General features: G+C 37.3%; 3 protein-coding genes across 7 annotated transcripts; all 3 read right to left on the bottom strand.

The window, feature by feature from the left end:
• Positions 1-4705: 4705 nt before the first annotated feature.
• Positions 4706-7546, bottom strand: LOC110919910 (cysteine-rich receptor-like protein kinase 10). 2 transcript variants are annotated; one of them, XM_035984840.1, is made up of 7 exons: positions 7311-7546; positions 6958-7110; positions 6620-6744; positions 6300-6510; positions 5719-5956; positions 5366-5516; positions 4706-5085 (listed from the first exon to the last, which is right to left on the bottom strand). In XM_035984840.1, exons 1-7 carry the CDS (start codon positions 7498-7500, stop codon positions 4783-4785), a joined length of 1371 nt encoding a protein of 456 aa, XP_035840733.1. In that variant the 5' UTR covers positions 7501-7546; the 3' UTR covers positions 4706-4782. The 2 variants fall into 2 exon arrangements, with proteins under 2 accessions (XP_035840733.1, XP_035840734.1); XM_035984841.1 differs by having other exon boundaries at positions 6620-6738.
• Positions 7547-10220: 2674 nt separating this feature from the next.
• On the bottom strand, positions 10221-10894 carry LOC118487940 (putative cysteine-rich receptor-like protein kinase 9). Its single transcript, XM_035984842.1, has one exon. It carries the CDS (start codon positions 10873-10875, stop codon positions 10312-10314), a length of 564 nt encoding a protein of 187 aa, XP_035840735.1. The 5' UTR covers positions 10876-10894; the 3' UTR covers positions 10221-10311.
• Positions 10895-23151: 12257 nt separating this feature from the next.
• Positions 23152-24738, bottom strand: LOC110916745. 4 transcript variants are annotated; one of them, XR_002579963.2, is made up of 7 exons: positions 24581-24737; positions 24373-24429; positions 23985-24263; positions 23789-23871; positions 23627-23711; positions 23502-23564; positions 23152-23394 (listed from the first exon to the last, which is right to left on the bottom strand). XR_002579963.2 is itself a non-coding variant. In XM_022161427.2 (7 exons), exons 3-6 carry the CDS (start codon positions 24135-24137, stop codon positions 23529-23531), a joined length of 336 nt encoding a protein of 111 aa, XP_022017119.1. In that variant the 5' UTR covers positions 24138-24263; positions 24373-24429; positions 24581-24738; the 3' UTR covers positions 23152-23394; positions 23502-23528. The 4 variants fall into 4 exon arrangements, 2 of the variants coding, with proteins under 2 accessions (XP_022017119.1, XP_022017118.1); XR_002579962.2 differs by having other exon boundaries at positions 23627-23726; positions 23823-23871; positions 24581-24736; XM_022161427.2 differs by having other exon boundaries at positions 23663-23726; positions 24581-24738.
• Positions 24739-24982: the final 244 nt, after the last annotated feature.

Genomic DNA, 24982 nt, shown 5'->3' with positions numbered 1-24982 from the left:
ATCAATCAAAACTCGAAACTCAAATCGAATACAATCGAAATCGAACTACGACGAATGATAACGTAAGGATAGGGTGAATCATAGGAGATTGTATGTTAGATATAGTAGTTGGGACTGAAAGTAATTTGAGTAGGAAACTCTATCGTGCTCGTCTCGTCTTCAATATCGAAATGTCAAAAATCGTCGCACCGAACACTCGAACAAGGTTGTTGACCGATCAGGCTATCAGCCGATCGAACAGCCCAGCCGATCGGACGGACTGTCCGATCGAGCAGGTTGTCCGATCGGGATGCCTGGCCGATCGGCCAGCCCTTTCCTCTTTTGGAGCCTATAAATAGGGCTGTCATTATCACTCTTTACCACTTTTGGAAAGTTTTGACCGACCAACTCGTGCTCCTCCTTTTTCCTCAGATTTCTTCCGATTTTGGTAAGTTTCCAACCTAAATCTTGTACTTTCTTAATCAAAACATACTCCTACACCTTTCTATCTTTCAAATCTTGATTTCTAACCGTGAAATCATCAAGATCTAAGCATTCTAGGATGATGTCATCATGGTGTTCTTAAAGAACATCATGGTTTGGCCTCAAACCACCATGAATAGCTTGGATCTAACCGATTTCCACATAAACAAGCTAAGATCTACCGAAGATCTAAACATTTCCGCGATGTGAAGGATTGAAAGGAGGATTTCCAACTTTCTTTCAACTCTTTTACACTCAATGCCTTCAAACCGGTAGAAACGGAGCTTGAGCCAACTCACCGATCATTCCAATGGTTGGGTGGTTCAAGATTCGGGTTCTATCTACGAGGTTCACCGACTTCGGGTTAAACGTTAAACTAACGATCCGAACCGTTCACCGGCCGGACTTGCCGACCAGGTCAGGATGCTGACCGAACGGTTAAGCTGTTCGAAGGAACAGCCCAACCGATCGGACATCTCAGCCGATCGACCAGGCCAGCCGATCGGCTAGCATGTGGCCCCACACCTTGACAAATTCATGAGGTATGGTATTGAACGAAGTAATGACCGATCGAACGACCTAATCGATTGGTAAAACATTACTCTTCGGATCATGAGATACTATGCTTCAACACTTAATCGATTTTCAACTCGTTCGACACATTGGGGTGCCAACCGATCGAACATGCTATCAGAACGAACAGACTGTTCGATCGGATAGGCTGCTCGATCGAGTGACAACCTGATGAGGACTACTATTGAAGTTCCTGACCGATCGGATAAGCCGACCGATCGAACAGACCGTTCGATCGATCGACCTGAAAGGTAAGAACACTTCAGTGTTCTCAAATGCTACAACGAAAACTTCAAAAGTTCAAACCATCATACACAAACACATCAAAGGAAGAAACAATCCACTCGAACAGTTCACCGATCGAGCCTACCGGCCGATCGGGCAGACTGTCCGAACGGATTGTCCAGCCGAACGAACAACCCACCCGATCGAACCTGCCGTTCGATCGACTAGGATGTTCGACCCACTTACACTTGCTTTCATTCTATGTGTATTCACCGTTATGATATCGAACTGTTCAGGCTAACCCTATTCTCAAACGCTCCCTTCAATCCATCAATCAATCGCTGTGAGTATACTCGATCCCTTTTTGCTTTTAGCACTTTTGGGTGTTACATACGTTACTTGTCAAAATCACTATCGAACACACTACTCAACTATTTGAACGCTAACCGATTCGCATGTATTACGTGACTAAATGAATGCTTGTTGATTGTGTTTACACGTGGAATGCTGTCTACCTGCCTTAACGACGTAGTATTATAGTTTAGACTCAGCACCCGTTCACACGGGGGTTGTTAAGGACAATTACTTGCAAGGATTACGGTGGTAATCATGTATTGCGAACCATCTCGGACGGTCAACCCGCAGTCATTGGTATCGATAGGTCCATGTCGATAATTAACATGCTTCGTTTTCCTCTGTGTACGTGCTGGTTACGCGTAAACTATTTCGAACTCTATATGCTATTATCAAACTTGTATGCGCACCTTTACATTATATGTATTGACTTTATTTTAACGTATGTGACAGGTGTTTAAGATGTTTGCTTGCTAGGAAAGCGAGGCTAGAATAAAGCTCTAGAGGCCCCCAACAAATAGTTGTCTGTCAGGAAAAAGCAACTAGAGCATAGTTGTCTGTAGATCTTGTCAGGCTGGGTCTTTAGGAGCATTCGAACAATATTTATATGTTTTATTTAAAATCTGAGTTGTCGGAACAGAATATTTGACTAGTTGTTATCTGTAATAATTTGTTTGTTATTTGGGACACGGTATGGGACGTGTTATTTAAACTGAATAGTGATGATAATTGTTATGGAAACTTCTGGACAATCTGTTTCGCTCAGTGCCATGCCCCGATGATTCCGCCATCGGTTGGGGTGTGACAGTGGCGGTGGTAGTGGTGGTGATAGTGATGGTTTCCGATTGTGAATTGAAAATTTCCGGTGGAAGTTGGTGGTGGTGATGGTGGAGCAGGGATGGCCATGGAGATGAAGAGAACGTTTAGATCTAGATTTAGGGTTTTTTCATAGGTTTTTTGTTATTTGTCACATGTCCTCTTATTATTGTTTTCTACACTTCCTACCTAAACCAAACTTCCTATTTGATCCCCTCCCTCTATGACTATTAACTTTTAAAAGTGATTTTTTCCCTTTTAAACCTTTTTTCTACTATTCACTTCAACGGTTTTGCTTTATTAGTTCTAATTATCATGCTTCGATTATTCAAATTTACCAATTATGTCTTGACCAAAATATATAAAGTAAGTTTATTAATTGAGTATGAGAGATAGTGCTATCCCCGGAAATGATAAAAAACTTTTAGGCCTCTTCCGAGACCAAAAAAATAAATAAATTTGGAGTCCCTTTCAAAGATTCAAACCCTGAAATTTCAATCTTTCAAAGATCCAAAGTGTTAACATTCAAAGTTCTAAATCTAAACATCACAGATTCAAAGTTTTAACATTTGAATTCGCGATTTCATACATGATCACTGATCGTCCAATTAATAACCAAATCTCCCTATCGACAAAATCCAATCTTGAATCTCCCACCAAAAATACTGATATGTTCATACGTCCAAATCCAATCACTGACTTGTGATAATCAATTTTTTTCGTTTGTCAAAATCCAGTCGTCCACTCCATAAAAACTAAAACTCGTTTTTAGCACCCTACACAGCCCCACGACCAACGAATCAGCGAAAATCAATTTTTTTAAGCGGGTTTATAATTTGGTTGGTTGGGCCTTATATTCAGGCGATTGGGCCTCTAATTTTGGATGTTGGGTTTTTGAAATTTGGTTGGCTTGTTGGTACAGCAGCACATAAACATTTTTAGGGCCTTTTATCATCATATACAATATACAAGCTACAAAATACTTTCGGGCCCTTTGTAATTTTGGGCTTGGCTGGCCCAGTAGCCGACCCTGATGAGAGATAACTACACAGAAACAATTAAAATAACACGAGCAAAAGTACAAAAATTCACGAGATTTGTACTTTATGCTTGCTAATCTTGCGTGTTACGTCCTTTGGGTGTAACAAAGTTAATTTTTTCGTTAAATCTGATCATGTGCCATGTATATGAGGGTAATTTTGTTAGTATACCCAATTTAATTATTTTTGTTTAAATAAAAAACAAAGTTATAACCAATCTCTCTCTGTACTCTATCTTTCTCTCTCTCTCTAGACCACCACAACCACACCAAACTGCCACCACAACCACCACACTGTCACCGCCACCTCACCTCTTACTTTATGTTTAAAATTGCCATCACCCACCATCACCTATGACCGCAATCACCAATAGGGCTGTAAACGAACCGAACGTTCAGCGAACAGTTCGTGAACCGTTCGGCAGGAAGTTCGTTTATGTTCGTTCGATTAGCTTAGCGAACGGACACGAACAAAAAATTTTGTTCGGTTAGATTAGCGAACGAGCACGAACACAGGTCTCGTTCGTTCGACTGCGTTCATGAACGTTCGGTAATATGTTCAGTTACTTTCATTTACGTTCGTTCGTGTTCGTTTGATTATATTCAAAATAATAAATAATAAATAATAAACCTTTTATCTGAACATATTGAAAACTTGAAACCCTATTTTTTTTCTAAGTTAGCTAAAATTTGGACATTCTAATACATTTTTGGGGATAATTATGTCTAAGTTAGTTAAACCTGATTCATGGTTTGGTGGTGTAGTAGACTTCTTGTGTTTTGATTTATCATTTGATGGTTATATTTAATTACTTATATCCAATGTTTAAGGATAACAATATATATATTTTTTTTTATTTTCAACTTAAAGTTTGCATTCGTTTTTATTTGCTTGCTTGCTTGCGTTCGTTTGTGTTCGAGACCAATGTTCACGAACTGTTCGTGAACAACTGAATTTCCTTAATGAACGAACACGAACATAAAATTATGTTCGGTATGCGTTCATTAACAATTCACGAATATGTTAATTTCCTTAACGAACAAACACGAACATGGCCTTGTTCTTCGTTCGGTTCGTTTACAGCCCTAATCACCAATTAACACCCTCTCTCTCCATCCCGTCCAACACCCCACCACCAAATATGACCACCATCACCACATGTGTGAAACGGAGGCAAAGTAATGATTATGGATGCATGGATGTCATTTTTATTGGTTAACATTAGAAGATAAATAGAGCTATGAACGAAATCAAATAGTATTACTTAAAGAAAGCCAAGAAAATATACATCATATTCATTCAAAATAACTATCTATCTAGGAATAAAATTAGATATCGTAACTTCATTTATAGATTCTATTGTTGTAGGATTCTCTATACGGCTTGTTTTCATTGAAGAATCAAAAAATGCAGGCTCTGAGGGCACGGAAAGTGTGACCGAGAAGCTATGCAACATATGAACAATAGAAGCCATGGTTGGCCTATTGATGACATTTTCTTGAACACATAATAATCCAACATGTATAGTTCTGATGATGTCACGTAGACTTGGTCCAATCTTCAAGGTAGGATCTATGATATCTGATGGTGTACCATTCCGCCAACTTTTCCATGCCTAATTAAATGATATTAACTTTGTTATAGAGATATATACATATAATACAAAAAAAAAAAAAACTTTTGCAAGGGACTATATCCTTACACATAATACATTTTGTGTTCAAGCATGGAGAAATGATAGAATACTTACAACGCTTAGAAGATATTCTAAACTCTTAACTAAATGATAATAACTTTATATATACATATAAAAAAAAGCTTTTGCAAATGAATATATCCACATAAATGCTATATGTTGTTTCAATTCAGGCTTGGTGAAATGATAGCATACTTACAAAGCTAAGAAGATCTTCTAGACTATCTCCATGCTGAAAATGTTGGTTTTGTTGACCCGTTACCATCTCTAATACCAACACTCCGAAGCTAAAGACGTCTGACTTTACTGAGAAATGGCCATGTCGGACATATTCGGGTGCCATATAGCCACTATAAGAGTGCATATATCGGAAAAAAAGTTAGCACTTGCAAAAATATTTGGTCACAAAAAAATAATGAGTAAATTTTCAACATGTAGAGATCCTATTCAGAGACACAAATTAACAAAAAAAAAGTAGTAGTACATTGTTCAAGAACTAAATTTAAAACTCTATACGATCCTGCTATGAATTAAAACTAAAGGAAGGCTTACTATGTTCCAACAATCCGACTTGTGTCTCCTTGAGTTTCCTCGGGTTTAAACAATCTTGCCATACCAAAGTCAGCAATTTTAGGGTTCATTTCTGCATCTAGAAGAACATTACTCGCTTTCATATCACGATGAATTATCGTTAGACGAGAATCTTCATGAAGGTATAATAATCCCTTCGCAATGCCCTTGATGATATTGTATCGCGTTTCCCAATCAAGAAGTATACGTTTAGTTTGGTCTGCAAACAACATCATTAATTGGGAATTAGTGACAACATTCATTACATATGAAACATCATTTGCTAACATCGTTGAATTGTTGAAACATCATTAAATTATTTTCATACAAAAGTGTTAAGAACTTTTATGACACTACGAAAGAGGATTTTTCTTAAGAACTTAGGAAACGTACATAAACCAATTACTGGTTGTGGTTGCATTTGTTGCTAGATTGGCCAAAATTCTTACTAAAATGTAATATCCAACCCAAAAATACGTGTAATATTTAGATATGTCGGTGTTTTTCTAGCGACGCAATTTATACTGGACTGAAAAAAGGTGTCATCTTTTAAAACGACATACCAAATACAAATTGATCAAGGCTTGCATTAGGCAAGAACTCATAAATGAGAAGCCGTTCCTTTCCTTCTATGCTGAAACCAAGGAGCCTAACCAAATTACGATGTTGAAGCTTCAAAACTAGTAAGACCTCATTCTTGAATTCTGTGTCACCTTGCTGAGAATTCCCTGCTAGCCTCTTTACTGCTACTTCAGTTCCATCTATAAGCTTACCCTAAATATCATATAATAGCCAGCATATGAATATATGATATATCCATGTTTAACTAATATCAAGATACATAAATTTAAGCACATAATGAGCAATACTAATTTGTCCATACCTTGTAAACAGCTCCAAATCCACCACTTCCGAGCTTATTGTCTTCAGAAAAGTCATTAGTTGCTGCTTTAATTATACTAAAATTGTACTGCAATGATTCACTAGAGCCTATGTCCATAGCTGCGGCTAGTAGACAGAAAGATGAGTTAGAAGTTTCTTTGGCAACACTGTGTTGTTCTTAATTCTATAGCTAGACTTGTTTAATGATGTGTTACGTTGTATGATAACAAAATGCTAGTTAAATTTTTAGCAACAATAAACGGCTGTTACGTAGTATACATCATTATCCTTTCGTTCAAGTTGAAACTATGAATTTTAAGGTGTAAACACGAAACTTACTCTGAATACTTTCGTAAGGGGGGGACGACGAGGAAGTTTGCCTTTTCTTATTCTTGAATCTCATATAGATACACACCGAAGTAGTTATTATAGCAACAATTGTCAGAGTAACAATTACTATTATCACAGTTCTTGTTGTCTGTTTCTTTTTACCTGTAACAATAGCAAGTGCGTTTAGTTTGAACGTTTTCCAAAATAATTTTAGAGTGAATTGCAAGTTTTGTCCTTTATCGGTGTCCTTTGTCTTTAATATTGATGACTTTTATACTTTATGTTTCAGATTGTTACACGACCTGTCCTAATTAGCCCTATCTGAGTTTGTTTTTAACGTTAAAATATGATACAAAACATACCTGGTGGTGGTGGGGGGATGCCCTGAGTAGTTTTGTTGAAAAATTCATATATCTCATACCTAAAATTACACGTAGATTGGAGAATTCTCCCACCGTCTTTCCCATAAAGATTAGTATTTGGGATCCGATTAACTGCAGCCTCCAAACAATCACTACATGCTTGCTCCGGTAAGTCAGGAGTACACTGCATAAGGCCATAGATCGTTGAAAAATTTGGCCCAGTTATGTTCCCCGTGGCAAACTATAGATCCCAGGAGACCATGAATTCAACTCGTCAATCAAGAACAAAATAATAATCGAACAAAGAACAAGAAGAGAGGGATTAACCCTAATATGCAATTGTATTAATATATGAACAACAGAACCTGGTTGTTACAAGATGTAAGATACAAGATTCCAGGGTTACAAAATACAAACTAAAACTAAACTATTTATAGACTTCAATGGGTGCGAGTGTAGAGTCGTGTCTCTTCGCTCGTACCTTTTAGAAACTATAAATAGGAATAGATAGTTTCATTTGTAATTCGTAGATTACATTCCATTGTACAAATTCTCAGTTTATATATTCAAGTTATACAAGTTTGTTATCACGTTCTAGAGATCAAGATCCATTTTGGGGCCAACAATTGGTATCAGAGCATCAGGCTCTAGGCGTGGGAATCGTAAGGCATCGCAGGGAATTCGCGATCAGGTTTCATTTTCGTTTTCAATTCGCAAGTTCAATTCAGATTTTTTTAGTTTCGGTTCTAGGGTGATCGGTTGAACCGAAGGGTTGGTTAGGAATCTAGGGTTTGTTTGATTCCGGGGTTTAGTGCGAATTAGATTGTTGATTACTACGCGTTGTGGTTATTCGCGGGTTAAGATTTGAAAGTTTATTGAATTCAAGGGAATTGAATTTTACCGGTACGGGTGGTTCGTATTGGTGGACAAGAAGTTTTTTTTTTAAAAAAAAAGTGAAGGGTTGTTTTGATTACAAGTTTGTCAAAGTGAAAATCATTCGGTCAGAAACCATGTCGGGAGCAACCGGACCGAATCAACAAATTGTAATTCAAAAGGAAGGAAGTTCTCTTTCCCAGTTTCAGTGTCCGATTCTGAAACCAACAAACTATACAGTTTGGGCTATTCGTATCAAGACGATTCTTGAAGCGAATGGTTTGTGGGAAACGATTGAACCGGCAGAAAATGCAATGGTAGACACTAAGAAAGATAAGTCTGCAATTGCATATCTGTTTCAAGTAATACCAGAAGACGTTGTATTGCAAGTTGCAAGTTGTAAAACTGCAAAAGAGATTTGGGATAATCTAAAGGTTAGACACGTTGGTGTTGATCGGGTACAAAAGGCGCGTATGCACACGCTATTGTCAGAATTTGAGTTATTGCAAATGAAGGAAGATGACACAATAGACGAGTTCACTGCAAAGATTAATAGTATTGTTACACGGGCAAGCGAGTACGGAAGGACGTTGAATCAATCCACTCTGGTACGAAAACTTCTAAACGCCGTGCCAGATAGATTTATTCAAATAGTTGCATCGATCGAGCAATACTCCGATCTAGACACAATGACGCTAGACGAAGCTATTGGTAGATTAAAAACGTATGAAGAAAGGTTAAAGTTGAAGAAAAAGGAAAGCTCTGTGAACAATCTAGAAGAACTCTTGTATACGGGTCATGGACAACATGTTGGAAATCATGGACGAGGGAGATTCCGTCCGTCACGAGGCCGAGGAAGAGGCAATTATCAACATAGGGGTGAAGGGCACACCTCTTACGAGTCGGAAGGAACCGACAAACCACAAAGTGATGATAGCAAGCAAGAGACACCGACTATGAGAGATAAGTCGAAAATCACTTGCTACAGATGTGAGAAACTTGGGCACTATGCCTATGAATGCCCAACCAAGAAAACCAAAGAAAGTGAGACACTATTGGTTGAAATGGAAGATGATGATGAACCGGCACTTCTGATGTGCCTAGACGCTGAAGAGAAATAGAAACGTGAAACTTGGTCGTGTGATACGATCAAAGGGAAAGAACCGTGTGATGCGGAGATAACCTGTGAAAGGTGTAACAAAACAGTCCAGTGAGTGGATCGGATCAAAGCGAAGAATCCGTGAGGGAAGCAATCAATAATGAAGAACTCGTTGTGAGAGACAACCGTGATGACGAGATTAAATCTGTGATAGACCAAAAGAAGGCGCGCGCATGAAGGAAACAAGTATCCTGTGACTGGGTCAGAAGAAGTAATTGTTGTATGATACAACCGCAAGAGAAATCTAAGTGAATTAGATTATCCAAAATCTATGCGAGATGGATGCAAGTCATGTGATATGATAGTGGGCAAGTTAGACCGGGTGAAGTTCGTGTTGAGACAACTACACAAGAAAAGATTCGTGTGATACAAATCAAGTGCGGTCAAGACAAGTGTGAAGCAAGTTCGTGAGGAGCAAGGTTCGTGAATAAGAAGATACATGTGAAGTGTTAGATACCGAGGAGACTCGAGATGATAAAGCTACTCGGAGTTCAAGATCTACAACTTAAGGATGTTCATGATTAGGGGGGTGAATGAAATCACTAATCATATACATCCTCAAGTACAAGGGTTATTATGTATATAGTTAATAGTTATTTAGATGGCGGTTACATGGCGGTTACATGGCGGTTATGAAATTGAGGGACCAAAGTTGACAACATGGAAATTGGTAACCTCCCTCACTAACCGAAAAGGTGTGTCTTCTCCACACACCCATTCGGATCGACGCAAGGCAAAGAGGAGAAGGGAGACGACGGTTCGGATGAGTGGCCAAGAATCAACATACCTTTTCAAGATCAATCTCAACCACACAATCCAAGAGACGTACCCTTTCACGAAGAGTCATGTCTTTTCACTCGTACCTTTTAGAAACTATAAATAGGAATAGATAGTTTCATTTGTAATTCGTAGATTACATTCCATTGTACAAATTCTCAGTTTATATATTCAAGTTATACAAGTTTGTTATCACGTTCTAGAGATCAAGATCCATTTTGGGGCCAACACAAACTTCAGTAGTGGACCGCCAGCAGCCGCCTCACCTCTCAACCTGTCCATCAATTCTCGAAGATCCCCATTGAACCGATCAACATTACTCGTATTTTGCGGGTTAGGTAAAGCCACCTCATTAGTATTTCTAGTCTCATTGGAGTATTTCAAAAAACATTTATCGTAATATCCTATGGCTTCTGTTTGGTTTGGGCATAGTTCTCTTAACTTAATGATGGAGTCATTCACACAGTTTGTGCACAAAGCGGGTTCGAGATCACCACGACACAGAGCGAACGAGATGACTTTGTCATTGAGTTGGCCGGTAGTGAAGTTGAAGTAGCCGAAGCCGGAGTTGGTGGTGGGGAGGGCGGAGAGTGCGGTGTCGAGATTTCTTTGGTATGGGCTGTTTATGGTGTAGGTTGCTGAGTTTTGACATATGTGGTGGAAGAAAGGTGGTGGTTGAGCTAAGGTGGTAATATTGGTTAAGTATATGATAATAAGAGAGAAGGAGAAGAGATGTTTTCTAAAGAGTATGAACATGTTTTGTCGTGTTGGACGAGGAAGGAGATGTGTTATAATTTAAAGAGTTGGATACATAGAATTTTCGCTGTTGACATTTGAGAGCGGGTTGAAGGAAAAAATTGGATTGATTGGAGAATTACGTTATTATTTCATTGAATACAGATGACTGACTGAGATGTTATTGTTTGAACCGGCAACTCCAGAAAAGACATATGCTAAATCCAAAAATCATGGGATACAACTATTACTGCATATAATCAATGGTGCCCAACATCCTAGGAAACCTATGCATATAATCAATGTTCACCGACTAATTTTTTCCCTTTATTTTTTTTGGGTTGAAGATGGAGTTGGTGTAGATGTATCGGACGATTGTCCGGAGAGTTGAACACGGCCGCCGGTTGAACGTTGTGGTTGACACCCGTCTCCATTTGTGGACCAAACCCATAGATCGGATAACCGGTTCCGGGTATCGGTATGGCACCGGGTGGAGGCACTAAACTCGAAGTTTTGGAGTTGTGGATGAAAGAAACCGGTTTAATTCATGTCCCCGAATTGTTGGTTTTGGGATGGCATAGATTCGGGTTGATTTGGTGACTCGAAGCCTTGGTAGAGTGGGGTGTTGGTTGATTGGTCCGGGTTTAAACCGAACCCTGAAAGCTTCTTTTGTCATCCATTTGAGAGTTTGAGATGAGAGTGAAAGGTTGAGTATATAATTTTGGTGTAAAATAGAAGATGGACCGGGAGTGAATGGTTAAGAGTGAAAGTTTGAATGTTTGAATATTTGAGGTTGGTGTTAATTTGGTGTAGGTTTTTAAAGTTGAAGTGGATTTTGTTAATTTGGTGTAGGTTTTTAAAGTTGAAGTGGATTTTGTTAATTTGGTGTACGTTTTTAAAGTTTGAATGTTTGAATTTTGATATTTTCATATGGTGGTGGCGGTGGTTAGGGTTAGGGAATTGAGGAAGATGATGTATATATGTAATTATTATTGGTTTTATTTATTAAAAACAGTTTACATTTTAAATAAAAGCGTGAAATGATCAGAATACTCTTAAGTGAATGGAGTTAATTGATAAATTTAACCTGGTTAGTGTTAAAGGATGAAATGTGTAACGAGTTTTCCAAATAAAGGACTGTACTGTAATTATTAAAGTTAAATGTCATCAATTGCAATCTGGTACAAATATAAAGGACGAAAAGTGTAATTTACCCTATTTTTTATATAAAAACAACGCTTTAAACTTTGAAATTTAAAAAAGTTTTGAATTTTTTTTATAAAGTTACCGTTCAAAAAATCAGGCCAAGACCCACAAAACAACAGTCCGCTTGAGCGGGCCTCCTCTCCTCCGGACCGCCTAGTCACCAGCCCTCCATCGGGTCCTCGTCCGCTTTATCAGGTTTGTTGGGGTGCTCTAAAAGGCTCTATCACTCAAAACAAATTGAGTTGACGTTTTTGAAAAAAAAAACACTGATTTGTTATAAAATCACAGTATTTCTATAATTCATGATTTTGAAAAATATTATTCTATGGTTTGAAAAGTATAACTTATGACTTTGAAAATATAAAATTAAAACCTATAGTGTATTATTTTTATCTAACTACTGTTTAGACCCGTGGGTTTGTGACATATTTATACGACGGTGGTCAAAGTTCACAATCAGCCAATTTTTTAATAACAAATTACAAACTACAATAATGGTCAAAATTTACAATCAACCATATTTTTAATAAAAACTAGTACTATTAAATCCGCGCGTTGCGTCGGAAATTCTCGTGTTGCGCGGTGGATGGGTATCAGTTTGTTTAACTACGGTACTGACACTTGTTACAGCAACTAATAGAAAAAAAAATCATGATATGACCAAAAATAGACCAACACATCGAGAATTTGGTCGGTGTCAGCTTGTTTTGTTACACCACCTACACTCTTTACTGTAACCCATAGAGAAAAAAAATCTTGATATGACCTAAAAATACTGACACGTGATTTACATCGATAAAAAACCAACGCAAGTCATATAAGATATATATATATATATATATATATATATAGGATTAGGTTCAAACGTGAACATTTTCTCCAGCGTGAACTGCGTGAACTAATCTGGGCCCTTGATTTTTATGATCTTGAGATTTTAAGTCAATGGCATGATGGTAATTATTTGATTAATTGTTACTATTTAATTAAATCAATAAGGGTATATGTGTAATTTCCATTTTAAACTAATTCCACAAATCTCGTTCTCTCTCCTATTCAATCATTCTCTCTCACCTTCATCGACCAGATCTAAGAAAATCATCATATTCAATCTTTCTCTCATCTTCATCGCCCAGATCCAAATTTCTCTCTCACCTTCATCGACCAGATCTATCTTCTTCTTGTGTTGTTACTTTGATTCATTCTGTATTCTGTTGTCTGATTGTTACTCTTTGATTCACAGGTCACGTCTTTAACAACAAAACCCAGCCATGCAAGTGTGTATTGATGATGCTCAAGGTAACATTTTTAACGAGATAACCAACAATATTAATATTTAATGTATTGGTCGTTTTCATTCAACGTTGTCCCTTGGATCTCAATTCAAACTTATCTACGTACCCCAATCGTTACATCTTAAACTATATGTCAAGCACAATTACCTTTTAAAAAAAATGTTAATTGAGAAGTTGAAAACCCAACCCACACGAGATCTTCTTCTGGTCAAAGTGTAACTGCATCATGTACAGTACAATCATCATAACAACTATCCATAAATGCATATTTATTTTTTATTATTACCTTTTTTAAAACCTAAATACATATAATAAAATAATTCATAAAAATAAAGATAAAATTAGCTACTTTAACCCGAAAAGTATCTAAAAGAAAAACAATTTACAATCAAATAATTCATCATTATCTACCTTTTTATAATATATTTCTGTTTTGTGTTTGTTTTCAATGTTGAGTACAATGTTTAATGTAATATACACATGTGTATTCTGATTTTGCTTTGTTTTTAATACGATATACACATGTGTATTCTGATTTTGCTTTGTTTTTAATGCGATGTACACATGTGTATTCTGATTTTGCTCTGTTTTTAATGCGATGTACACATGTGTATTCTGATTTTGCTCTGTTTTTAATGCGATGTACACATGTGTATTCTGATTTTAACGCGATGTACACATGTGTATTGCGTATGTTTTTGTGATATCTCGGAAATTTTTGTGTATTGAATGTGTAAGGTTGTTGATGTACACTTGTGAATTATGCAAAGTATTAGTTGCTGAGTTTTTTTGTGCTATTACAGGAGATGTCGTTAACGAGAAAAGTGGAGATGAAAGGTCGATAAGGATGATTTACATATGAGGTCGATAACGATGATTCACATATGTTTGTTTGCTTGGTCGATAAGGATGATTTAACATACAACGTGGCGAATAGTTGTAAAAGATTATGTTTTTTTTGTTTTTTCGATTATGTTGGGTTTATTGTTTTTACGAAACTGGAACTTGTAATTATATGTTTTTTTGATTGGTTTGGAAAACATTATGGAACTTGTAATTTGTTAAATATAAAATAGTTTTATGTATTATGTAGCTAATTACACATATGCACGATGCTGAGTACACGTGTGTACTGTTCTATTTATAGCCTAGTACACATGTGTATACCGTTGAAATATGAAGCTTACGTGGATCTTAAAAATCAAAATTTGAATTCTGGTGATGAAATCTGAAATAAAAATTAAAATTGAAATCTGGTGATTTGTTGTTTGTTTTGATAATTATCTTATTAATAAATAAAACATAATATGGATAATGAATTTAAAATAGGAAAGATGTAACTTAATTCAGTTATTAAAATAATGATTTAAATCTAATTTTTTATATAATTACAACCCTACCCTTAACAACTAAAAAAGAAATCAAGGGTCCAGATCTGTTCACGCAGTTCACTCTAGGGAGGTTATTCACGCTGGAACCCTACCCTATATATATATATATATATATATATATATAGGGTTGAGTTCATTTCAGAACTCTAAATAACTACAAAACTTTCAGAACTCCTAATAAACAAACATTTTGTATATAAGTTTTTGTATTTAGGATCTTTTTATTATCTATTATATGTATTTCTTTGATTACATACATGTTAAAAGCAGTTTACATATGTTTAATTGCTAAAATTATATATATATATATGTGTCATAACTAATTACATATATGTAAAAAAACTAGTTTACATATGTGTAATTACAAAATTACATATAAAAAATGATAAAATTACTTTTAACATGTATGTAATCGTAAAAATACACATAATAAATGATAAAATTATCCTAAACATAAAAATATATAAATAAAAAGATTATTTATTAGGAGTTCTGCGAGTTCTGTAAATATTTATGGTTCTGAAATGATCCTGGCCCTATATATATATATGATGCGTGTCAATGTATATATGTTTTTAGATGTATATTTAAGCCCCTTTTTTTACACTTTTAGCCAAGTTTTAAATTTATAAAACACGATATTCACTAACACTAAACACACATATGGGTAAGTGCACCCATCGTGGACGTAGTATAGTGTTGGTAAGATACCGAGGTCGTCCAAGGACACAAGAGCTTTTAATACCGGTTTATCCTCAACGTCTAATCAAATCAAAAAGGTTAGAAAAATGATTTTAAACTAAGAAAATAAAAACTAACTAAATGCTGAAAATAAAAATAAAATAAAAACAGATAGACAAGATGAATCACTTGGATCCGACACGTGTATTAGTATAACCTTTGATTATTTTCGCACTTTTGCACTTGTTTAAGAGATTATCTTAGTTATTGTAGTAGGCCCCTCTTTTGAAGGCGACGTTACCCTCAACCCAGTAGTTTGAGTCAGCAAGGATACAATCCTAAAGGGTCGGATTATTGAAAGATAATGAATTAAGTTATTAATGCAAATTATGGTAGGCCCCGCTTTTGGCGGTGACGTTACCCTCGGCTAAGTAGTCTGAGTCAGCAGGGATACAGTCCTAAATAGCCAGGTTATAGTATTAATAGTAGTTAACTTATGAGGGGGTCAAAGAGTTTGGATCCCCGCCATCCAATACCTATGGGCATTGAAGGAGATCCTACTAAATTTGACCCAGGTCCCAAGCAGGACCTCTAAACGCTGAACAAGGGCAAGACCCTTACCAAACCGTTCCCTTAACCCCCGACCAGGTAGCCAACATACCTCCATATAGACCGTGGAGATATGAATGGTGAAAATCTTTTATTTTATATAGACAGTAAAATAATGCCAAGACACCACGGACAAACGATAAGGAAAGATCACCTTCAACATAAGTAACTAGTTATTAAAGTCATTAATACAAAACCAAATAAAAAGTGCAAAAGATTAAAAATAAAAAGTATTATACTAAACACTTGTCTTCACCAAGTGATGTAAGAGACTTAGGCAAACATGGCCTTGATTGTCAAGAACTCTTACGATCAATCTTGGATCCCGAGACGACTCACACACTCTACGATGGACAATGGATGATGGTGGTGGATGATGGTGTTATGGTGGAGGTGGGTGGTGGATGAGGTGTGAGAGAGGTGGTGTGCCAAGGGATGAGTTGAAATGAAGCCAAGCACTCCTATTTATAGGCTGAACAGAAGCCTGGGCACGGCCCCGTGTCCGCTGGACACGGCCCCGTGCCCGTCTGACACTCTCTCTCTTCATTAATTGTAATTCGCAATTACAATAAATGCACCTGCAGCACTCTGACCACGCCCCCGTGTCCGCTGGGCACGGCCCCGTGGTGGGCAATAGAAGCTTCTACCACTTTGTCTTTTGTGCCAGGGCTGACCATTCTGGACACTGCCCCGTGTTCGCTGAGCACGGCCCCGTGTTGAGCTGGACACGCCCCGTGTCCGCTGGACACAGCCCCGTGTTCAGCTGGGCACAGCCCCATGCTCAGCTGGGCACAGCCCCATGCTCAGCTTTCTTCTTGTTTTTTCTTTGGGAGATGCTGTCAAGGAGTCGGGCGTGCCACGTTTCTTCCTTTTCTTTGTATTTATGTTGGATTTGGTTGCATTTTTGCTTCTTTTGTTCATTTAAGCTCTTTTAACCCTGAAAATACAAAAGGAAGACAAAAGCACACTTTTTCCAACATTAGTACTTAAAAAGTGTTAGTTTTATGCCTCATTTGATGTAATTTATATGTTGCATTTTACACACATCAAATACCCCCACACTTGAATCTTTGCTTGTCCTCAAGCAAAACTCTTTAATATGTGGCTTACACTCCTAAATGGAATGGGTAGAAGAGAAGGTTTTGGGCTTGTCTTTGAGTGTCGGGAATCCAAGATCTTTATTGGGTTTTATTTTTATACTATTTACAATCCTATTCGTTATGATTTATTTAGAACGTTTCATAAGATAAATTACTTATTTGGGCATAGCATGCCTTTTTAAAATTTCATTTATATACAAGTTCACATACCTCACGGGGGATCACTCAACACTCGGCCGAAGGTGTATTTTTAGTGAATCACTCGAGAGCGGCATGGAACTTATTCCTACCATAAGCTTGCCAAGCAATCAATCCTCCTCCTTTTTAACTTTATACCTTTGTAAATATCAAGAGGACTTTTTGGGTGAAGGGTTAGGCTTGGGCTAAAGGTGGGTGGTTGGGTTAGTGGTTAGTAAAAGGGCGAAAAGCGTAAAAAGCGTCGGTTTTCGTAAGACCCTTTTTCTTTTGACTTTTTTATTAATGAAGCAATTTTTTTTTTCAAACAAAGTTCTTTTTGATAACCTTGTTTGTTTGTTTCTTTTGGCTTCATTATTATCATCATTTTTCTCTCTCTCTTTTTTTTTTTTTTTTTTTTTTTTTTTTTATAAGGAAGTCATAAGAAAAACCGCGCTTTGTTACTAAAATAAATGGTTTAAAATGAAAAAGGGGTTTTGGTGGGAAAAAGGGTGTTTGTTTTGGGTTAAGAAATGAAAAGGTTTAGGCTCAAAGGGGTAAACTAGGGGGATTTTGGGTAGGTGGTAAAAAAAAAGAAAAATGATGGTGTAGAAATAAAAAGGGGTTAGTCCTAATGCCTCCATCATTTACTTACTCGGGTTTAAGTTGGTAAGGACCGGGAATGTATCGTCATGGCAAGTTCTAGAGTCGTAAGAAACCAAGCGGCTATTCACACAAGAAACGAAAAATGAGCATTTAGTTTAAAGATATGTATTTGTATGCTCAATAAAGGCTCAAAACTCACTTTTTGTGGGAATGGGTTTTTATGTGATCAAGTATATATAATCAAATTTTAACTAGATTTGTCATGCCATTTCATAATTTTCTTATGTTGGTTCTTTTTATCATGACGCTATCGGTTGTAAATATGTAAAAATATAACCTTTTTAGAACTTGAATTTCCCAACTTAAACCAAGACAAGTAAAAAAAACGAAAAGTTTTTGAAAAAATTTGGGGTGATTAGCGGTTCCAATAGAGTTTTGTGTAAGGCTTGTAATTAGGACTTGCAAAATTCAAGGTATTAGCATCCCCCCACACTTAAATTACACATTGTCCTCAATGTGTCCCAAAAATAAGATTTTCGGTTGATTAGAATGTGTAAAAGTGGGTTAAAACAAGATTTTATGGTACTGGGTAGCTGAACACGGGGTGGTGTTGGCTGAGCACGGCCCCATGTTTAGACTGCCAGTACCAAAAGTAAACAGAAGGCTGGGCACGGGGGCGTGTTCAGTGAGCACGGCCCCGTGTCCAGATACCTGAACTGGTCATTTCTGCAGAGTTTTGGGCACCGGGGCGTGTTGGGTGAGCACGGCCCCGTGCTGAACTTGCTGTAATGAAGAAAAATCGTCGGAAAGCTCTGTTTTTATGTATGGGGTGTTGGTTCAAGCTTCCCTTAGCATCCTTCACCATCCCGAGTGTGTTTTATTCCTGAAAATTAAAAACTAAACTAGAAAACATAAAAGTTAATCTAAACTAAACTACGGATAGTTCCGCGGAATGCCTCCGTGGTGCGCCACGTTTATAAGGGTCCTTGGCTAGACCCTCCTTATCAGGTGGCTCTGGCTCATCTTCAATTAGGGGGTCGTCATTGCCAAAAGGATATTTCATTGAGCGCTCAAGATCTATGCTCCTTTTGAATGCCCCTAATTGAAGAGGTAGATTGTTGTACTTCCGGTTTTTCAAAGCTTCATGAGTTTTTACAAAAGGCCGTCCCAACACTAGAGGAGCGTCATCAAGGATGACAAAGTCGGTTGGGATTACCATTTGATTTGTTTGAACCAAGATATCCTCAACTACACCGATTGATTTTATTATTTTCCGATTAGATAGAAAAATGGGTATTTGAAGTGGAGCAAAATCACTAATACTTAATTTTTCAAAAATGTAGTTAGGCATTATGTTAACACAAAGATCTTTATCAATGGTGATATTACTAATAAATGAATTTTGAAAGAAACATGGAACTGGTGTAATGTTAATTTCAAAAGGATCTTCTTTTATTAGCGAGGTTTGATCATTAGTTAACTTAACACTTACTATTTCTTTGATTTTAGCACTAGTGTTTAACTCTTTTAAAAACTTGGCATGAGGGGTTACTAAACAATGATTTTTGAAAGTAGGTGACAAGAGATTAATTTCTTCAAAATTAGACTCTTCTTGTAATTTAACATTATCGGACTCACCTTTTTCGTTGTTTAACTCATGTGTCGGTTTTTCACTTTTTTGTTCTTCCATTTTTACACTTTCAACTATCTCTACGTTATTATCGTCTTTTAACTCTTCTCTTGCGCGGGATTCCTCTTCCCTTGCGCGAGATTCTTTTATGCAACGTTCGATAGTTTTAATGTGTTCTAATATCCTATTAGTTACTTCGGTGAGATTGAAAGAATTTGGATCCTCAATGCTTGAATCCGGTTGTTCGATCCTAGGTTCCTCATAATACTCATATGAAGTAGATGGTTCACACCATTGTTCTTCATTGTAAGTATATGATGGATAAGGGTCGAAACTTTGTTCTTCATAGTACTCATATGAGGTGGGTTGTTCACGCCATGGTTCCTCATAGTAAGAGTATGAAGGTGGTGGCTCATATGTTGAATCTTCAAAGTATGAGTATGATGGCTCATACCTTGGTTCATCAAAATATGAGTATGAGGGAGGAGGTTCATACCTTTGGTCTTCATAGGATGTGTATGAAGTTGATGGCTCGTACCTGGGCTCCTCATAATGGTTGTATGAATTGGATGGTTGATATGAAGTATTATATTGAACCGAGCGTGTGTTACGACAATTAGTGCAATAATTACCCCTATAATCATCCTCATCATAGGTGTAGTTGTAACCTCTTGAGTATTGATCCATAGGAATCACTCAACAGACCACATCTGAGTCTCGGGACCAGAAAACAAAAAAAATAAGACGGAAACAGAAGCTGGACACGGCCCCGTGTTGAGTGAACACGGCCCCGTGTTCAGGGACTGTATCTGGGCGTTTTAATTAAATTGACTGGTCACGTTGAGCACGGGGGCGTGTTCAGTGAGCACGGCCCCGTGTTCAGACTCTGTATCTGGGTATCTACTCTAAAAATATGCAGCACGGGGGCGTGTTCAGCGAGCACGGCCCCGTGTTCAGGCTACTGTAAATGCAAAATTAAACTAAAATGCAGAAAAATGCGCGCGTTTTAAAAAGGTTTTGAAAAACTGATTAGGCCGTCGATTTTAAGCTTTCTTAAAATCCTTGTGTCCCCGGCAACGGCGCCAAAAACTTGATGCGTGTCAGTGTATATATGTTTTTAGATGTATATTTAAGCCCCTTTTTTTTTACACTTTTAGCCAAGTTTTAAATTTATAAAACACGATATTCACTAACACTAAACACACATATGGGCAAGTGCACCCATCGTGGACGTAGTATAGTGTTGGTAAGATACCGAGGTCGTCCAAGGACACAAGAGCTTTTAATACCGGTTTATCCTCAACGTCTAATCAAATCAAAAAGGTTAGAAAAATGATTTTAAACTAAGAAAATAAAAACTAACTAAATGCTGAAAATAAAAATAAAATAAAAACAGATAGACAAGATGAATCACTTGGATCCGACACGTGTATTAGTATAACCTTTGATTATTTTCGCACTTTTGCACTTGTTTAAGAGATTATCTTAGTTATTGTAGTAGGCCCCTCTTTTGAAGGCGACGTTACCCTCAACCCAGTAGTTTGAGTCAGCAAGGATACAATCCTAAAGGGTCGGATTATTGAAAGATAATGAATTAAGTTATTAATGCAAATTATGGTAGGCCCCGCTTTTGGCGGTGACGTTACCCTCGGCTAAGTAGTCTGAGTCAGCAGGGATACAGTCCTAAATAGCCGGGTTATAGTATTAATAGTAGTTAACTTATGAGGGGGTCAAAGAGTTTGGATCCCCGCCATCCAATACCTATGGGCATTGAAGGAGATCCTACTAAATTTGACCCAGGTCCCAAGCAGGACCTCTAAACGCTGAACAAGGGCAAGACCCTTACCAAACCGTTCCCTTAACCCCCGACCAGGTAGCCAACATACCTCCATATAGACCGTGGAGATATGAATGGTGAAAATCTTTTATTTTATATAGACAGTAAAATAATGCCAAGACACCACGGACAAACGATAAGGAAAGATCACCTTCAACATAAGTAACTAGTTATTAAAGTCATTAATACAAAACCAAATAAAAAGTGCAAAAGATTAAAAATAAAAAGTATTATACTAAACACTTGTCTTCACCAAGTGATGTAAGAGACTTAGGCAAACATGGCCTTGATTGTCAAGAACTCTTACGATCAATCTTGGATCCCGAGACGACTCACACACTCTACGATGGACAATGGATGATGGTGGTGGATGATGGTGTTATGGTGGAGGTGGGTGGTGGATGAGGTGTGAGAGAGGTGGTGTGCCAAGGGATGAGTTGAAATGAAGCCAAGCACTCCTATTTATAGGCTGAACAGAAGCCTGGGCACGTCCCCGTGTCCGCTGGACACGGCCCCGTGCCCGTCTGACACTCTCTCTCTTCATTAATTGTAATTCGCAATTACAATAAATGCACCTGCAGCACTCTGACCACGCCCCCGTGTCCGCTGGGCACGGCCCCGTGGTGGGCAATAGAAGCTTCTACCACTTTGTCTTTTGTGCCAGGGCTGACCATTCTGGACACTGCCCCGTGTTCGCTGAGCACGGCCCCGTGTTGAGCTGGACACGCCCCGTGTCCGCTGGACACAGCCCCGTGTTCAGCTGGGCACAGCCCCATGCTCAGCTGGGCACAGCCCCATGCTCAGCTTTCTTCTTGTTTTTTCTTTGGGAGATGCTGTCAAGGAGTCGGGCGTGCCACGTTTCTTCCTTTTCTTTGTATTTATGTTGGATTTGGTTGCATTTTTGCTTCTTTTGTTCATTTAAGCTCTTTTAACCCTGAAAATACAAAAGGAAGACAAAAGCACACTTTTTCCAACATTAGTACTTAAAAAGGGTTAGTTTTATGCCTCATTTGATGTAATTTATATGTTGCATTTTACACACATCAAATACCCCCACACTTGAATCTTTGCTTGTCCTCAAACAAAACTCTTTAATATGTGGCTTACACTCCCAAATGGAATGGGTAGAAGAGAAGGTTTTGGGCTTGTCTTTGAGTGTCAGGAATCCAAGATCTTTATTGGGTTTTATTTTTATACTATTTACAATCCTATTCGTTATGATTTATTTAGAACGTTTCATAAGATAAATTACTTATTTGGGCATAGCATGCCTTTTTAAAATTTCATTTATATACAAGTTCACATACCTCACGGGGGATCACTCAACACTCGGCCGAAGGTGTATTTTTAGTGAATCACTCGAGAGCGGCATGGAACTTATTCCTACCATAAGCTTGCCAAGCAATCAATCCTCCTCCTTTTTAACTTTATACCTTTGTAAATATCAAGAGGACTTTTTGGGTGAAGGGTTAGGCTTGGGCTAAAGGTGGGTGGTTGGGTTTGTTATTATATATATATATCTTATATGACTTGCGTTGGTATATATATATATATATATATATATATATATATATATATATATATATAACATGTAAAAACCACTAAATAACACATATAAAAAACCCTTTAAAACAAATACAATTACTATTCATTCACTTTCTCTATTAATAGTACTAGGATTTTGACCCGCCGCGCGTTGCGGCGGCGTCAAAAGTTATAGTAACTCGGAATTATACGATATATTTGACACGACTCATTTTTGAAAAAAAAAAACGCCATCAAATGGAAATGTATTATATTTGTCGATCCGACTCGCTTTCGAACATGCATACACCAAATGTGGTGGAACGTTAACTATCTCTATCTTGTCCAAATTCATGTAAGATAAATACATTCAACTTAACATCATCCAAAATCTGAATATTCAATCCGATGCCGAATTCACCACGAACTTTTGCCTCGAACATATCAAGACCGTACACAGAAGAAAAGTTCCATATCCCGACTGGGTTATCTGTTATTGTGATCATGCAAAAGACAAAAAAATGTTATTAAACCAGATCTAAAACATCAACACACACTATCGAATCACACAAATCGACAAATAATCATAGGACTTACTTGATGAATAGTTGGGTAACATTCTCTTTACCTTAAGATCAAAGTACTAACAGTTCTCTTAGCCTAAAACATAAAACAATCATTTAACAATAAAACATAGATTAATTAGAAATTAATAATCTTACCAATAGTGTCTTGTTTGTTGGAAACCCTAACATGACCTTTAATCCCTTGTTTCTCCTTCTCAAGCCCTTCACCTTCTTCCCATCCCTACAATCTCTTAGCCTAAAACATAAAACAATCATTTAACAATAAAACATAGATTAATTAGAAATTAATAATGTTACCAACAGTCTTGTTTGTTGGAAACCCTAACATGACCTTTAATCCCTTGTTTCTCCTTCCCAAGCCCTTCACCTTCTTCCCATCCCTACAAAACTCAAACACAACCCATAAATCAAACAAAATCTTATAATCAACATTAAAGTTTCCAGATCATAATATAAGGGTTAAGATGAAAGCAAATTATGAACATAATCTAACCATTTGTTTCATCAGGCGGAAAACGGCGGACTTTCGGGCCGCCGACATAACAGAGAGGAGCTTCCGGAGCTGCCATGGTTGCTCCGCCGTCAACTGGTTGCTCGAGGAGGAGGACGGCGGCGGCAAGAAGATACAAATAACAATCATCATCATCCACCTTTGTTGTTGATTAGAGTTGCTGAAAAGAAAGGAAAGAGGAAGACGAAGATAGAGATGGAATCTACTGTGTCTGGCAAAAAGAGGAGACGCCAACAATATCCATAGGCTCCATCTTTGACTCTTCAAATTCAACAAAAAACACACACATAATCATCAGATCTGAACCAAATTTCAACAAAAACACACAGATCCAAACAATAATTGAAAAAATAAGGATCTGAAAACTCACCAAGAAGATCAAAAACTCAAAACCCCTCTTTAAAATCAATTATTCTTGATTAAACTTCTGCAAGAACAACATCAAACCATATTAAATCCCAAAAAGACTCAACCTTTAACAATCTTTAACCATGTTTAATCAATCAATAGTTATTCTAAGATCCAACAAATTAGCAATGAAAACAGAAGCATGCAATGAAGAAAATCAAAGGGGTTACCTGATCTACAAAGAGGGCAATGGGGAAAGTGAAATCATGATGATTTATTATAAATAAGAATAGGCATGTGATGGATTGCAAGATGAGAAAAGGGGTTGAGCTAATTGCTGAATAAAGTAAAGGGGTAGGGGCGGATTACAGGAAGGAAAGACGTAAAGGTAAAGGTAAAAGGTAAATAAGATAAATGAGGGGCATGTATGTCATTTGGTGAGGGCACCGACATTTGTCTTTAAGAGTATATAAATTGTATACAATAGTATACAATTATTTTCTTTACTATTTTTCTTAACTTTAATGATTTTTTTTATCACGGGTTGGGATAAATGCTACCCGGTACCAATTGCTCATCTCTGATCACGGGTACCGTATGAACAACAATGGTATAGCACAATTTTTTTTTAT

Source organism: Helianthus annuus, chromosome 16 (assembly GCF_002127325.2).
Source record: "Helianthus annuus cultivar XRQ/B chromosome 16, HanXRQr2.0-SUNRISE, whole genome shotgun sequence".
Taxonomy (NCBI): domain Eukaryota; kingdom Viridiplantae; phylum Streptophyta; class Magnoliopsida; order Asterales; family Asteraceae; genus Helianthus; species Helianthus annuus.
The sequence above is the reverse complement of the archived record's forward strand: the minus strand, read 5'-3'. Positions and strand labels throughout refer to the sequence as shown.

Coding starts and splice junctions, on each gene's coding strand:
- LOC110919910 (XM_035984840.1), bottom strand. CDS start 7,500: ATGCAGTGTACTCCTGACTTACCGGAGCAAGCATGTAGTGATTGTTTG. Junction 7,111..7,310: donor CATCCCCCCACCACCACCAG/GTATGTTTTGTA, acceptor CTATTGTTACAG/GTAAAAAGAAACAGACAACA. Junction 6,745..6,957: donor CCCTTACGAAAGTATTCAGA/GTAAGTTTCGTG, acceptor TCTGTCTACTAG/CCGCAGCTATGGACATAGGC.
- LOC118487940 (XM_035984842.1), bottom strand. CDS start 10,875: ATGTTCATACTCTTTAGAAAACATCTCTTCTCCTTCTCTCTTATTATC.
- LOC110916745 (XM_022161426.2), bottom strand. CDS start 24,137: ATGATGATGATTGTTATTTGTATCTTCTTGCCGCCGCCGTCCTCCTCC. Junction 23,872..23,984: donor TCCGCCTGATGAAACAAATG/GTTAGATTATGT, acceptor TGAGTTTTGTAG/GGATGGGAAGAAGGTGAAGG. Junction 23,565..23,626: donor CAACAAACAAGACACTATTG/GTAAGATTATTA, acceptor TTTATGTTTTAG/GCTAAGAGAACTGTTAGTAC.